Here is a 16,223-nt window from a genome sequence, read left to right as displayed (position 1 = left end):
CAAAGTCTTTTCCCTGGGGTTGGGGAGTCCAGAACTAGAGGGCATAGGTTTAGGGTGAGAGGGGAAAGATATAAAAGAGACCTAAGTGAAACGTTTTCACGCCGAGGGTGGTACGTGTATGGAATGAGCTGCCAGAGGATGTGGTGGAGGCTGGTACAATTGCAACATTTAAGAGGCATTTGGATGGGTATATGAATAGGAAGCGTTTGGAGGGATATGGGCCGGGTGCTGGCAGGTGGGACTAGATTGTGTTGGGATATCTGGTCGGCATGGACAGGATGGACCGAAGGATCTGTTTCCATGCTGTACATCTCTAAGACTCTATGACTGCATCTGGAATATTGTGTGCAGTTTTAGTTTCCATATGTGAGGAAGGACATTCTAGCTAAGGAGGGAGTGCAATGAAGGTTTACCAGACTTATTCCTGGGATGGAAGGATTGGCATATGAAAAGAGACTGAATTAGGGCTATATTTAATGGAGTCTAGAATGAGGGGGGTAGGGTGGTTCTCATAGAAATATAGAATTCGAACAGGACTAGACAGGGTTAATGTAGGAAAGATGACCAGAGAGTCCAAAACCACGGGTCACAGTCTAAGAATACAGGGTAGATCATTCTGCACTGAGATGCAGAGAAATCCCTTCTCCCAGAGAGTGGATAGTCTGTGGAACTCTGTGTTACCAAAAGCAGTGGAGGCCAGAACCTTTTATGTTTTCAAGAAGCAGTTAGATGTAGTTCTTAGGGCTAACGAGATCAAAGAATATGGGGAGAAAATAGGAAAGGGATACTGAGTTGGATGATGAACTATGGTCATATTAAATAGTGAAGCAAGCTCGTAGAGCAGAATACCCTATCCCTGCTGGGGTGGGGTTTCTGTGTTTCTGTAACATTTACAACTTCATCATTGTAGATACATCTGATTGCCAATGATTGCTTTAACCATTTTGAACAATAAGTTAACATGGTTAATGTCGGCTGTCCCTCAGTTCAAGAATGATGCCTACTTAGAAACATGCATTTCTCAGTGGATCTTCATACGATTGGACAGGCCAATTCATGACACTCAGATCTTTGAAGGCTTGGGATCCAGGGTTTACTTCCCTTGGTTTCCTTCTGTGCTTCTACTCTGTAAGTAAGTAATTAAAGATTTAACATCGAAGTAATATTTTGCTGAGATTGAGTGTCTGTAAAGGGTATTGTGAGGATTTTTTCTTTTTTGCTGATCATGGTAAGGATCTTTCTAAATTGACTTATAAACAGTAGAGTTTTTGTTCTTGTGTGATAAACTTGTGTTTGCTTGTTATAAGTGACTATCATGAGAACCAAATTGTGAAAGTAAAGGATTTATAATCCATCAAGTCAGGCTTCATTCTGAGATCTGACTTGTCTAGTGTTACCATAATGAAGAGGTTAGTAACAGTTCCTTTTGGTGACTTTATACACATTCACCAGATTTGATTATTTCTGTCACTGTCTCTCCCTGAGGTGCACAACCAGCATTTAGTTCAGTAACGTATCTTTGCTAACTGAACTTTAAAAAAGCCCTGACTATGTAAACTGTTAAAGTAGTTTTTAAGTCTCTTTCCAGCTCTGGAAACCTGGACTGCCTCAAACAATTCTTTCCTTCTTTATGAAACTTCTTCTCAACTAAAGTTTGATTGTGATCTTGAGTCCATAGATAGTTCTGTGTCATATGCGTTATATGATGTGTGAAGTATATATAGAGTTTGGATTTTAAGTCAGTAGCCTGTGGGTTTTGTCTGTGTATTAAGGAGTTCAACAATTAACTTGTCAGATTTTCTGGAGTCATAATTTTAAACCAGTATGTATCAGAGAACAGCTGACTGGAAGTCTTCCTGAAATGCTAATGTAAGTTTGGGTTTCACCATGAGAGAGGGAGCAGCATTGAAAGGCATTAGCTTGCTCATAATTTGAAAGAATGAAGATTTATTTTTGTTTTAAAAAGACACAGATTGTAAAGCTTTATTTTGGTTCACAGAAGGCATGGCTAGGATTAGACATAAATGCAGTTTCCACCAGAGAGATATTTAGAATATTTAGGAAATCGGTTACAAAAGTATAAGGGATTTGGTTAGAACCTAAAAGAGATTATTTGGCTGAGAAAATGTATTTATACAACTGAGTTCATTCAAGAAAAAGGCTATCAAGCTGCCAAGACAGGGAATTGAAATAAACAGTTAAATTAAACCTGTAGATATGATAGAGAATGGAATTCCCTCTGGTATTTAAACAGTGTAAAGTGATGGTGTTGGGATAGATGGGATTTTACTCTGCTGTGTGTTTTGAGATCTTTAAAGATGTGTTATATGAAAACAACATTGTTAGTTGCACTTTATCTCAATTCCTTTTGTATAATAAACTTCTGTTTTAATGCAAAAAACTAAATCTGTGGCATTATGCAATTATGTATCAGTGTAAGATTACTACGTTAAATACAGTCGGTTCTACTATGATGCACTTTTCTTCAATGCAGTTGAATAATTGAGACCATTATTTGTAGAATACAACCCTTCCAAACCTGTATAGGCTATAATGCAATTCCGGTCCCATTGGTTTAAATGGTGCTGTTATTATGCAATTTTTTTAACGCGGGATCGGACAGGAATTGAATTATCATGTTATATCAGATTAAAAATCACACAACACCAGGTTATAGTTGGACAGGTTTACTTGGAAGCACTAGCTTTCGGAGCGCTGCTCCTTAATCAGGTGGTTGTGGAGTATAAGATCGTAAGACACAGAATTTATAGCAAAAGTTTCAAGTGTGATGTAACTGAAATTATATATTGAAAAAGACCTGGATTGTTTGTTAAATCTCTCATCTTTTAGAATGACCATGTTGGTTTCAGTTCTTTCATATGTAAATCCCAGAACTTTTTTAAAGTTACATTCTCAAGTGAACTTGAACAATAGGTGCCATGTTGGCCCAGATAATGTATTGAAGGTGTGAGGTGCCCTTGTGAGGCTGTCTGTGCCCCAATGTTCAGACTGATTCTAATCAAAAATAGGGATTTACAGAATATATTCACGCAATTTTTGAGCAAAACAAAATATAATTCTGCAAGTACAAATTCACCCCACAAACCTACATATGTGTGTGTGTGCAGGGGGGTATGGGTATCTGAGAGTGAGTGTATGTGTGTGAGTGTGAGTGTAAAGGAGTATAAGTCTGTGAGAGGCGTGTGTGAGTATGTATGTATGAGCATATGAGAGAGAGCGCTTGTGTATGAGAAAGGGTCTGCGTGAGTGTATGGATCTGTAGGAGTGTGTGTGTGTGTCTTTGGGGAGATGTGTGTGTCTGCCTCTCTGTCTGTAGGAGTGTCTGTGTCTGTGTGTGTGTGTGAGAGAGAGACTTTGCCACTGCACCTCTTGCAAGCTCCTCAATCATCTTGTGCACCAACTCTACAGCAGGCACCACAACATTGAAATTAAGATGGAGTCCACACTCTCATCCCACACTCAGGATACAGCAGTACAGTTACAAAACTTTGCCAAACAGGCAGGGCAACAAAAGCACACCACGTACATGCAAAACAAGAACAAGAAATTAGAGAAACTTGGCACCACCACCAGCAGTAGCCAAGCCCGTCCTGGCACCACAGGGGAAGTCGATCGTCAATTTGTCCATCCATTCCTTTCAACAGGAAGAGATTGAAGTTCTTAGCAGGGATCTCAATTTCTGCCCCATCACCAAAATGGACCCCATGGGTCTTGCAGCAGACATTGAGGAATTCATCAGACAAATGAGACTCACGGAATTCTTTCAAGATGCCAGCAGTGATCCCAATGAGCCCACCGAGGAACCGGAACAGTCATCACAGGGATTCGTAGAGGGGTGACCAAAGAAGAGTCAACTTACACCCCACCGGAGGGCCACTGTCCTGGGCTTGATATGTATGCTCAAACCGTCAGGAAATATATAAATGCCAGATTCATCAGCTACACCCACAAGGTAGAGCAAAACATCACTCGATCACAATGCAACGTCATCCATGCTCTCAAAACCAATCGCAACATTGTCATCAAACTAGTAGCAAAAGGAGGAGCCATCATCATTCAGAATAGAACAGTTTACTGCAAGGAAGTGTACTGACAACTGAACAGCCAGAAACATTACAGGCAACTACCGGCTGACCTGACCAAAGAACATACCTGTGAACTAAACACATTGATCAAGACTTCTGATCCAATCCTTCAGGGTTCCTTATGTGCCCTCATCCCATGTACATCTCACATAGGTGACTTCTACTGCCTTCTGAAAATACACAAAGCCAATACACCAGGACGTCCCATTGTATCAGGCAATGGGACCCTGTGTGGGAACCTCTCTGGCTCTGTCATAGGCACCTTGAAACCCATTGTACAGGGGACCCCCAGCTTCTGTCGTGACACTACAGATATCTTACAGAAACTCAGCACCCATGGGCCAGTAGAACCAGGAACACTCCTTGTCACAATGGACATTTCCGCACTCTACACCAGCATCCCCCACAATGACAGCATCGCGGCAATAGCCTCAGTACTCAACACCAACAACTGCCAATCTCCAAACACCATCCTACAACTCATCCGCTTTATCCTCAACCACAACATTTTCACCTTTGACAACCAGTTCTTTATCCAGACACACAGAACATCCATGGGGACCAAATTTGCACCCCAATATGCCAACATTTCCATGCACAATTCGAACAAGACTTCTTCTCTTCGCAGGATGTCCAACCAACACTATGCACCAGTTACACGGACGACATTTTTTTCCTCTGGACCCATGGAGAGGAGTCTCTGAAACAGCTACACAGTGATATCAACAAATTTCATCCCACCATCAAACTCACCATAAACTACTCTCTACTACCTGTCTTATTCTTGGTCATGTGCATCTCCATCAAGGATGGGCACCTCAGCACCTATTCTCACAATGCTACACTTCTCCAGCTTCCACCCTAAATGCATTAAAACAACCATTCCCTACAGACAAGCCCTATGCTTACACAGGATCTGTCCAGATGACGAGGAACGTGTCGAGCACTTGGAAATACTCAAGGATGCCCTCATAAGAACAGGATACAATGCTCAAATCATTGACTGCCAGTACCAATGTGCCACAGCGAGAAACCATAATGACCTCCTCAGGAGACAGACACAAGCTCTAACCAACAGGGTACCCTTCGTTGTCCAGTGTTTCCCAGGAGCTGAAAAACTACGCCATGTTCTTCACAGCCTGCAACACATTATCAGTGAGGATGAGCACCTCACCAAGACCTTGCCCACACCTCCACTGCTCGCCTTTAAACAACCACCAAACCTCAAACAGATCATTGTTCGTAGCAAACTGCCCGGCTTTCAGGACAACACCATGCAACCTTGTCATGGTAGATGCTGCACGACGTGTCAGAGTGTGGACATGGATACCAACCTTACACGTGGGGACACCTCCCACCTTGTACGTGGCAGGTACTCATGTGACTCAGCCAACATTATCTATCTCATAACACTGCAGGCAAGGATGCCCTGAGGTATGGTGCATTGGCGAGACTAAGCAGAGGCTACAGCAACGGATGAATGGACACTACACAACAATTAACAGACAAGGCAGACTTTGTGACAGGCTACAACGCAAAGTGGCCAAACAGAGGCTGATAGCCAAGGTTGGTACTCATGGGGATGGCCTCAACCAGGACCTTGGGTCATGTCACACTACAGGTGACCCGAACACACACACACACACACACACACACACACACTCATGCAGACCCTCTCTCATACATAAACTCTCTGTCATACAGTCACACATACACACCCTCACACGCACCCTCTCACAGACGTATACCCCTCTACACTCATGCACATACACATGCACACACACATACATTTGTGGAGTGAATTTGTACTTGCGGAATTACTTTTTATTTTGCTCAAAAGCGGCATGAATCCACATAAGATTCTATAAGTCCCTTTTTTAGATTAAAATCGGTCTGAACATTGGGGCACAGAAAGTCTCACACAGGACACGTCACACCTTCAATGCATTGTCTGGGCCAACGTGGCACCTATTGTCAAAATTCATTTGAGAATGTAACTTTAGAAAAGTTCTGGGATTTACATATGAAAGAACTGAAACCAATATATTTATTCTAAAAGATGAGAGATTTAACAAACAATCCAGATCATTTTCAATATGTAATTTTGGTTACATCACACTGTAAACTTTTGCTATAAATTCTGTTTCTTAAGATCTTAGATACCACAACCACCTGATGAAGGAGCAGCACTCCGAAAGCTAGTGCTTCCAAATAAACCTGTTGGATTATCACCTGGTGTTGTGTGATTTTTAGCTTTGTACACCCCGGCACCTCCCAATCATGATGTTATATTGGAACAAACTGTAATTTTAAAAAAATTACCAAGTCAGATCTGAGTCTGGGGTCTGACTTGTCCAGTAGCAACATCAGCTGAGATCATAACAAGGAGAAGTTAAACTTTGTAAGCATTGCCTCATTTAACTCTCCAAGTTTTTTATTTAGTCATTTAGCTTAGTTCACGTGTTTTCCTAAAAATTATGTCTGTAATCATTGTTCAAATGTAACTTTCTGATCTGTTAAGACAGATAAATCACATTCACAGAACAAAAACCAACAACTCATTTACCTCTAAATCCAAATTCATAAATGATACTACAAAATACAAACAAAACATATACTGCAAGTGACCGGGAATTAGTGAGACAACTTACTGAAGCACAGAAAGTGCATGTCAGCACTTAAAATGTTAAATCACTATTTGAGCTTTTGAAAGAACACATTGTACACATACAGGACCCAACAATGAAAATGTGGAGCCAAATTGCTGCTGAACCTGAGACCCCAAAGCCATATATAATTGAAACCAAAACTGGGAAGCAAATGACAAGAAATAGTCTATATCCAACCTACAATTAAGCTGGAAAACCAGAAGAACAACATCACTACTGAGCAAGACACAGTTAGTAAAAGTAAGCATGAACTCCTACAACAACAGGAGCAACATGCAAAGTGACCTGTCCCACCTGTCAATCTTCCTTCCCGCCTATCTGCTCCACCCTCGTCTCCGACCTATCACCTTTACCCCCACTTCTATCCACCTTTTGCACTCTCAGCTACCTTCTCCCAGCCTCACTCCCCCCCCCCCTCCCATTTATCTCTCCACCCCCGAGGCTCCCAACCTCATTCCTGTTGAAGGGCTCCTGTCCAAAACATCGATTTTCCTGCTCCTCGGATGCTGCCTGACCTGCTGTGCTTTTCCAGCAACACACTCTCAAAAATGTCTGTGTAGAGTGCCAATTCACCACGAACAACAATGAATTACAAATTTTCAAGATGGAGGCACATCTTATTCACAGTATGGCTCAAATGATAATATTTTTAGAGAAGAGTACATTCTATAAAAGACTATAAAGTGTTCAGTTTATTTCCCAAAAATGTTAACTGGTGAACTTTAATGTAGAAAAGTTAATGATGCTATCAGTTATAGTGACAAGGAACATTGTGTTTTAAAATAAGAGCCATCTTTTGTTGTCCATAATGACCAACTAATCAGCCAGGAACCAAATGTATGAATTCCAGGGGTCAACATGGGGCTGCATTGGAGACAGGACTGCCATCTCGCAACCTAGCATGTTAACATTAAAAAAAGAACTCTAACCTTTTCAAACGTAAAGTGTGATTATTTCAAACTTTTTGAAACCTGAAGATAACTAGAAGAGTTATCCAAGTCATGGGAACTCATTGAAACTGAATCTTAATGCAAACTTAATTATCTCCAAGCCAAAACTGAACCAATCCCATTTGGCATTTATGTTTGCAGATTGTTATTAGATACTGGGGTGATCTTGTTGAAACTTATAATATCATTAAATGGGTAGATAGGATAGATGAAAGTAAGATCTTTCCCCTGGTTGGGGAGTCTAGAGCTGGGGGGGGGTCACAATTTAAAAGTAAAGGGCCTGTCACCTAGGCCTGAGATGAGAACTTTATTATGAAGAGGATTGTGAATCTTTGGAAATCTCTACCACAAAGGGCTGTCGAGGATTTTTTTTTGTGTTGAGGATTTCTAACTACTAATGGCATACAGGATTATGGGTATGGTGTGTAAGAAGGATTGAAATGTTGAATTAGCTACAATCGTATTGAATAATATAGCAGGCCAGTTGGGCTGAATGGCCTCCTCCTGTTTTTATGTTGGGGAAAGTTCAATCTCTCTCGTGTCCATAGCAGGGACACTGACAGACATTCTCTTGAATCACCAGCTTCCAATGGCTGAAGAACTCCTGCCAGAGGCAAATTGTGGCTTTTTAACCTTCCAGAAAAACCTCTGGCATGGTCTTCATTGCCAGACAAATCCAAAAGAAATCTCGAGAGTAACAGCAGGAAAGAATCTAATAAAAGCAAAATATTGCAGATGCTGGAAATTTGAAATAAAACTAGAAAATGCAGAAGACACTGTAGATCTTGCATGATTTAGAGAGAGAGACAGACAGACAGTCAAGTCCAATGACTTTTCTTGAGAACCAGAAACTCTTCATTGCATTCAGAAGTTTGAAATAACTCCATAGAGGCCAACATCCTTTCACCAAGTTACCCTTTATTTACACATGGTTCTTGACATTGATCCAGCTTCCTGTGAGCCAGCCCTCAGAGCGAACAGAATCTCTGACACTCCTGTTTATTTTTGTCAGTCAAGGCTTCCTGATTGGATCAGATTAACCGCCCCAATCAAAGAACTCATATGCTATGAGGTCCACCAGGCTGATCTCATTACAATTGCTACACAACCTGATCAAAGCGTTTAGCTCAATAAATTGCAAGACGTGGTGAATAGTGTCTCACATGATTTGATGTCCAGGAAATGTCATCACAATCATGCATCTCTCAGACCCCTTCAAATTCCAGACTGAGGTCAAGCAAGGCTAAATGATAGTCTTCATTTCAGCTACCATCTTTCTGATGGTGGCTACTGATTTCATGTTAGGCCATACCAGAATTCTAAAAAAGTTCTGTTTTAAGCTTGACCAGGTAGATATTTTTCCTGACGATGAGAAAACCAATAACCAAGTTAACATCACTTTGGATTATTTGTATAATGTAATTATGTAATGTAGTTACCACCCTGTTGAAGTACTGGGAGCATCTTCAAAGAAAGATTAGGTGTGAAAGGACCTTGGTCTAGCATGTTTGAAATATATTTATTCAGAAACTGCTGAGGTTGGAATATACAAAAATTATTTGACCACTTTGTTCAGTTTTGGATATCAGCCAGTCAACAACAGGCTCCATGCAGCAGACAGAAATGGCATTCTAGAAATGAATGTTTCAGGAAGTCTTACAGTTTATAGGACCATGTAAGAAATATGCTCTTGATCATTCCTGTAGATTGGTGTTAAAACAGTTTCATTCTAATGAATATTATTATCATGCATTTTTTTCAGTTAAGGGTAGACTTAATTCTTCTTTAAACTCCATTTGCTTTCTTTATGACTGTTGAGATCAGAAGGTACCTCTGGTTTTGTCTGGTGCTCTCAGTGTGAAATATCTCTGTAGAATTGAGATATAATTGTTAATTATGCAATGTATTTAAATCCATAACTTTTGGATCATAAGAGATGCTTTAGCAGTTGTTTTAGTCTTTAGCAGTTGTTTTGTTTTAAACTGACTTTCAAAACAAATTGGACAACATTCCAAATGGTAAACTATTAACTTTATTAATGACATGTCCAATTCAACTGTTATTTGCTTGTTATCCCTTACACATGTGTACTTGTGCTGGTAAATATATGTTGAAATATAGTTTTTGGATGGTGGAATTGTTATTAGCATCATCAGAACTAGGACAAAGGCAGTTCTTCACCATTTTCTGAGGTAATTTGAGATTCCAGAGCCATTTTAGCATCGTCCAAAGTTTTTTTTAAAAAAAGATATCCTCAATGTCAGGCATTTCTTTTTGCTAATTTGTATTTGATGTCCTATGGGTTGAGAGGAGCTTTAAAAAAATGAACTTCTCAAATACAGAACTGATTGAAGCTTCACTAAAATGTGACCTTTTTCTTAAAGAGTAAAGCTGTTTCTTTTTTGCTTAGCCGCTATTCGTGCTGCCCGTGAGTCAAAAGCAACACTCTTGAAAGAACTGCAGGCAAAAATTGAGACTTTGACACAACAAATTGAATCATTAGAGAAGGAATACAATAGGCTGGAAAAAGAAAATGCCTCCCTGTGGTAAGCACATGTTCGTGACATGTCTTTCAGCAACATGCATCGTGCAGCATTGAACAACATATTCAACATTTCTGGTGGTTTCTAGTCTGCCCTGCTCCAATGACTCTCTGGCCATCAGAATGCATGGGTCAATGTCTAGCAATAACATTACAAAGTAATTATTTCTGTGCCATTGACCACATTAGGATTAACCTTTTTTTTTCATCTATCATTGCTATTTTCTCTATCATTCCTTTTCTCAGTACTGTACGACAAAAGGCAGGAGTACAACATGCTGATGTTGTTGGCTTATTAAATACTGTGATGAACAAGCGAACCAGCGACCAAATTGCATTGAATGAAACATATGACAATATACGAGATGTTCGACAGAAAATTATTATTGTAAGGAAAGATATCTCAAATTTGAAAAGTGAGATAGATGAAAAACAGAGAAAGTTTGAAGCAGAAAGGGAAATCCTGACTGCAAAGGTAATTTCTTATTATATTCTAAATAAAAATGAAAATTACAAAATGTATTGAACAAGAAATTTAAATGCAGAAATTGTGGTTTTTAATGAAGTAGGTTTCTGAGCATTTTATATGTCAGCCACCTCTAATTTTCTTTGTATTTGTACTCAGTGTGTCCCCACCTGCATGCACATCTAAAAGATTATATGAGTTTCAAGCACACACTTAGAAACTCCATTTACTGTAAATAGTTTCCTACTATGGCCTGTCTGTTAACCATTGTTGGAAATCAGCATCGCATTCAAAATGAGTCCATCTGCCAAATTACTACAAGGTATGTTAAACAAATGACCAGGCATCTGGACGTTGAGATGACCTGATTATGGACGCTTGACTGAGCTACAAGATGGCTAATGTACTCAACCCAAAAAGAGTATGTTTGCACATTTGTGAAGAGGAGTGCTAGCTTTATTTGATTGACAGTTTAATATAGAAAATAGGAGCAGCAATCAGGCCATTCAGCCCCTCAAGTCTGCTCCACAATTCATCAGGATCATAACTGATCATCCAACTCAATAGCCTATTCCCATATTTCGCTATATCCTTTGATCCCTTCAGCCCCAAGTGCTAAATCTAACTTCAACTTGAAATCATATAATGCTTTGGTCTCAACCACTTTCTGTGGTGGCAAATTTCACAAGCTCACCACTCTCAGGGTGAAGAAATTTCTCCTCATCTCAGTACTTAACTCCACCATAAGCTACATCCTTCCTGCTATATCATGCTCAATCCCATTAGAATTTTGTAAGTTTCTATGAGATCCCATCCCCCACTCTCCCCACACCCATCATTCTCTTGAATTCCAATGAATATATTCCTACTTTCTCAGGAATCAGTGTGATTAATCTTTGCTGGACTACTCTTTTGGCAATAAATTTCTTATTCAGAGAAGGAAACCAGAACTGCACACAATATTCCAGATGTTATCTCAACAAGTATAATTGCAGTAAGACATCCCTGCTCCTGCATTCAAATCCTCTCGCTACGAAGGCTAACATACCATTTGTCTTCTTTCACACCTTATGTACCACATGTTTATCTTTACCTAAAGGTGTACGAGGTCACCCAGGTCTCATTGCACTTTCCCCTCTACAAGTTATAGTCATTCAGATAATTGGCTTCATATTTTTGTTATCAAAGTGGATAACCTCACATTTGTCCACATTATGCTGCACCTGCCATGCCTTTGCCCATCACTCAGCTTGTCAAAATCACGCTGAAGCCTCTCTGCAGCCTCCTTACAGCTCGGCCTCCCATCCAGCTTTGTGTCATCTGCAAATGTTTTGACATTACATTTAGTTCTCTCATCTAAATCATTAAGATGTATATTGTGAGTAGCTGGGGTCTTAGCTAATACTAATCCCTGCGGTGTCCCACTGGTCACTGCCTGCTATTTATAAAAGGACCCATTTATTCCTATTTTGTATTTGTTGTCTGCTAATCATTTTTTTCTCCATCTCCGTGCATTGACCCCACCTTCTAATTTTACATGCTTTGACGTAGAACTTTGTCGAAAGCCTTCTCAAAGTTCAAGTAAACCACATCCATTGGCTTCCCCTCATCAACTCTGCTAGTTATATCCTCAAAGAATTCCAGCAGATTTGTCAAGCTTGATTTCCCTTTCATAAATCTACACTGACTCTGTCCAATCCTGGCATATTTTCCAAGTGCTCTGCTATTACATCTTTTAGAATGGACTCTAACATTTTCCCAATACTAATGTCAAGCTGATTGATATAAAATTCCCAGTTTTCTTTATACCTCTCTTTTTAAATGGAGGGGTCATAAGATTGTAGTAAGATTATTTTTATGTTTTCTCAATGCCTATTTGTTTATTTGCCCAATATTAAATGTTAAAAGAATTAAAGCTTTTGTCATTGATAAAATAAATGGCTGTATGTGAATGGTACTTTGTTAGATTGTAAGATGAACATTATTTTCTTTTCCCATAGAAGATTTTCAAAATATGTCTGTTTATATGCTCAGTTTCAAGAACATTTCACACACTAGCTAATGGTTAATTGGGTCTGTACACACTGTACACACATAGATTCATGGACTGACTTACTTGATGTTCCTACAGGCTTCAGGAACCTACTCTCTGGGAATGGAAATTTGAGCTCCAAGAAGGGCTTTAAATTGTGAACCCAATGCCACTTTAAACATATGTTAGGAATTGTGGCAGATCGTGGTCCAAACAAAAATGAAAAATATCGAGAAGTAGAGCTGCAATTTTAAAATGCAACCCTTCACACCTTCAATTTCATTCCTCTACCAGGGGTTTATTCAGTGTCAGGAGATAAAACTTCAGCATATGGTCTGAATTTAGTTCATTTCTTGGCCCCAATTGCATGCACTAATTTCCGCCAATTTTACTGAGATTTGTAGGAAAATTGGTCAACATGGCCAACAGAACAGCTCTTGGAATGGAGGCAGGTTGCCATCTAAATGCCTGATTCCCTTTGCAGAAGAAATTCAAGGCTATCTGTGTGGGTCAATATCTCCAGAGGAGAGATTTTTGTTTGCTTGAGTTTAGATGTTACTTGAATTTAGTTTTCAACAAATGCTTAAACTTAGCATGATTGTTCTAAATATAAAGCTTGGATTTTCTTTTATTATTTTAGCTTACAGATGTTCAACTTCTGATTGAGAATCAGAATGCAGCAAATGTTGAGAAGAAAAGAAATCTTGATGAGTTGAATGCGGAATTACAGAAATTACATAATAACCTGACAATCCAGGAAATGGTAAGATTTACAGTTACACTTGAAAAACCATCAATAAAAAAGCAAAGCATTGTAGACACTAAAAACCTTAATCTGAAATCTTAGCAGAAAATGCTGGCAACTTTCACATAAAAATAAAAAAAAGGTGAGTGGGCAGAGGTAATGACCTAAAGTTGGTGAACTCCATGTTATATCTGAAAGGCTGTGAAGTGCCCTATGAAAGATGAGGTGTTATTTCTCAGGCTCATGTTGAACTTCATTGGAACAAAATTAGAAATCACACAACACCAGGTTATAGTCCAACAGGTTTATTTGGAGGCACTAGCTTTCTAAGCACTATTTCTTCACCAGGTGGTTATGAGATTTTTAACTTGGTCCACCCCAGTCCAACACCAGCTCCTCCAATTCATTGGAACAGTAAGCGGCAAAGTTCAGAATAGGAATTGGAGGAGAACTCCATAACAGGAGACTGGAACTTGGGAGCCATGCTTGAAAACTGAATCGAAGTACAGCTGACCTCCACTGACTATCTCTGATCTAACTATTTCTCTGATGTTTTGATGCAGATTATCCAATGTCAATAAAGTGATTGTAGCAGGGATATTTTAAAGTGATAATATCGCGAGCTGTAAATGATTGATTTGATTTACTGTTGTCACATGGAGCTATGAAATCAGAGCGGTCCGTTCAGCAGACTGGTAACAGCTAGAAAAAGCTGTTCTTGCATCAAACAAATATGCAAATAAAATAGACAAAATGCTGATATTTGAATGGAATCATTTCTCCTCTGTTTCAGGCACTTGTGATTATGTGTCTACTATGTGTTGCATATTTTTCAATATGTTAATTTTTTTAACAATGTACTCAAACACAACATGTCTCCGTGCTTAATGTAAGAAGAGTAGATACTGAGTCGGACTATTTTTCTGTTGTAACTCCAATGCATGTATAGTATCTTTTCGTGCAAAGTACTTAAAAAGGTATCAGATTAAGTTTTGATCCATTTTACACTCCAGCTATTGAGTGGATTAATAACTACATGGGATTGGGGGTAGTGTATTGAAATGAATAGAAAATTGGTTAACAGACAGGAAATAGCAAGTAGGAATAAATAGATTTTTTACTGAATGGCAGGCAATGACTAATGAGATACTGCAGGGATCAGTACTATTCATGATATATGTTAATAATTTAGATGATGGAACTAAATGTAAAATCTCAAAACTTGCAATTGACACAAAGCTGAGTAGGAGGGTGAGCCGTGAGGAAGATGCAGAGATATTGCAGTGTCATTTGGACAGGCTGAATTAGTGAGCAAATACATGGCAGGTGACATGGTGAGCAAAGGTGACTTTAGCAGCAAACATTGCAGTGTGTAATAGTTAAAAGAACATGTGGTTTTAAGAGAAATTCTTACCTTTGTCGTTATATTTTTTAATTTAGCCCTAACAGCTCATGCTTCTGATGCCAAACTTCTTACCTAGTCTTAAATATTGCCTTTGGTATCTACATGATCACAACTGAATCCTTCCCCTCTCACTTACGTTCCTCTTCAGCCCTAAGTAGATGTCCTGAACTCTGGCACCAGGCAAGCCTGTTGGACTCAAATGCAGTCACTTCTACATTTCTAACTGCTCATTTCATTTGAATGACTTCCAGTATTACAGTGTCATGATCATTTTACCCATTTACCTTTGTAGCCCCTGCACTCATCCAAAAACTTGAACCTGTTGGACTATGGAAGAGGTTGACGCTCCTCCACTGTTTTATGCTCAGTCACAATCAGACCTTCCCATCCTTGAACACAGACTAAATCAAATAATCCTCACTTCAGGAGTAGGACTGTCTCCTGCAAAAAGAATCAAGGTAACCTGCCCCTCCCTGAGGCATTTCAGTGCCTAAAGCTTGATATCTGGCTCAGTGACACTGAGTTGACCTTTCATGACTCACAGACTGTTATTGCAGAGTCGTTTGCTTTGGATCACACAAGTGTCCATCAACTTACACATATTGCAGCCACAACACATTGCCTGCCCAGCCATCTTTATTGTATGTTAATTAACTATTTTAAATTTTTAATTAATGTATTTAGTTTTGCTTGTGTTTACATTCTTCTTAGTTTATATTTTATCTACCCTTATTTTAGATCCAATTAATAACAAGTACTCACTGGTCAAACGTCAACCTGATTGTCTTTAATTTTCTCAATCAAATATCTCACTTTTTATATTTCTGAAGTCTTTCTGTTTTCTCTGAATTCGCATTGTGAGAGGCCCTTACGAAGGTTGTTGTTTCTGCAAAAATCATAAGGCTGAGTCATGGGGGGGATGTATGTTAAGCTAGATATGCTTGCATACAAGTAGCTATATCTTGCTTCTACAAAACTTGCAAGGCGGTATCATGAAGATATATACCAAGAAATAACTAACCGAAAAGGGAGGTAGACTGACCAGAATCCTCAGAAAGTCATTCTGAACCAGGAAAGAGTTAGGTGGTAATACTTGAACAGTAGGTACAGGGAGACGTTGAGCCAGGCAACTCCATGCACGGACCAAGGTAAGAAAATTGACTTTTAAGTACTGCCTTGGTGTCTGGGATTGAGTGCTAGTAGTTAATAAGGGACTAACGAAGTAACTCAATATGGGCTGTGCCGAGGGTAAAGAAAAAGCCTCTGGGGAAAAAGGGAGGTGGTCGATTGGTAGAAACAGATGTATTG

The 16,223-nt window shown here is 39.4% G+C and overlaps 1 protein-coding gene across 1 annotated transcript in view; it reads left to right on the top strand.

The window, feature by feature from the left end:
- ccdc175 (coiled-coil domain containing 175) overlaps positions 1 to 16,223 on the top strand; it is an 80,793-nt gene that overhangs the window by 15,557 nt on the left and 49,013 nt on the right. Inside the window, exons 4-6 of the mRNA XM_043698439.1 lie at positions 10,136 to 10,271; positions 10,514 to 10,742; positions 13,406 to 13,528. Coding sequence (XP_043554374.1) covers positions 10,136 to 10,271; positions 10,514 to 10,742; positions 13,406 to 13,528 — 488 coding nt within the window. The remainder of the gene's footprint in view (positions 1 to 10,135; positions 10,272 to 10,513; positions 10,743 to 13,405; positions 13,529 to 16,223) is intronic.

The sequence above is a fragment of the Chiloscyllium plagiosum genome, chromosome 10, assembly GCF_004010195.1.
Source record: "Chiloscyllium plagiosum isolate BGI_BamShark_2017 chromosome 10, ASM401019v2, whole genome shotgun sequence".
Taxonomy (NCBI): Eukaryota; Metazoa; Chordata; class Chondrichthyes; order Orectolobiformes; family Hemiscylliidae; genus Chiloscyllium; species Chiloscyllium plagiosum.
This window is presented reverse-complemented; position numbering and strand designations above follow the sequence as displayed.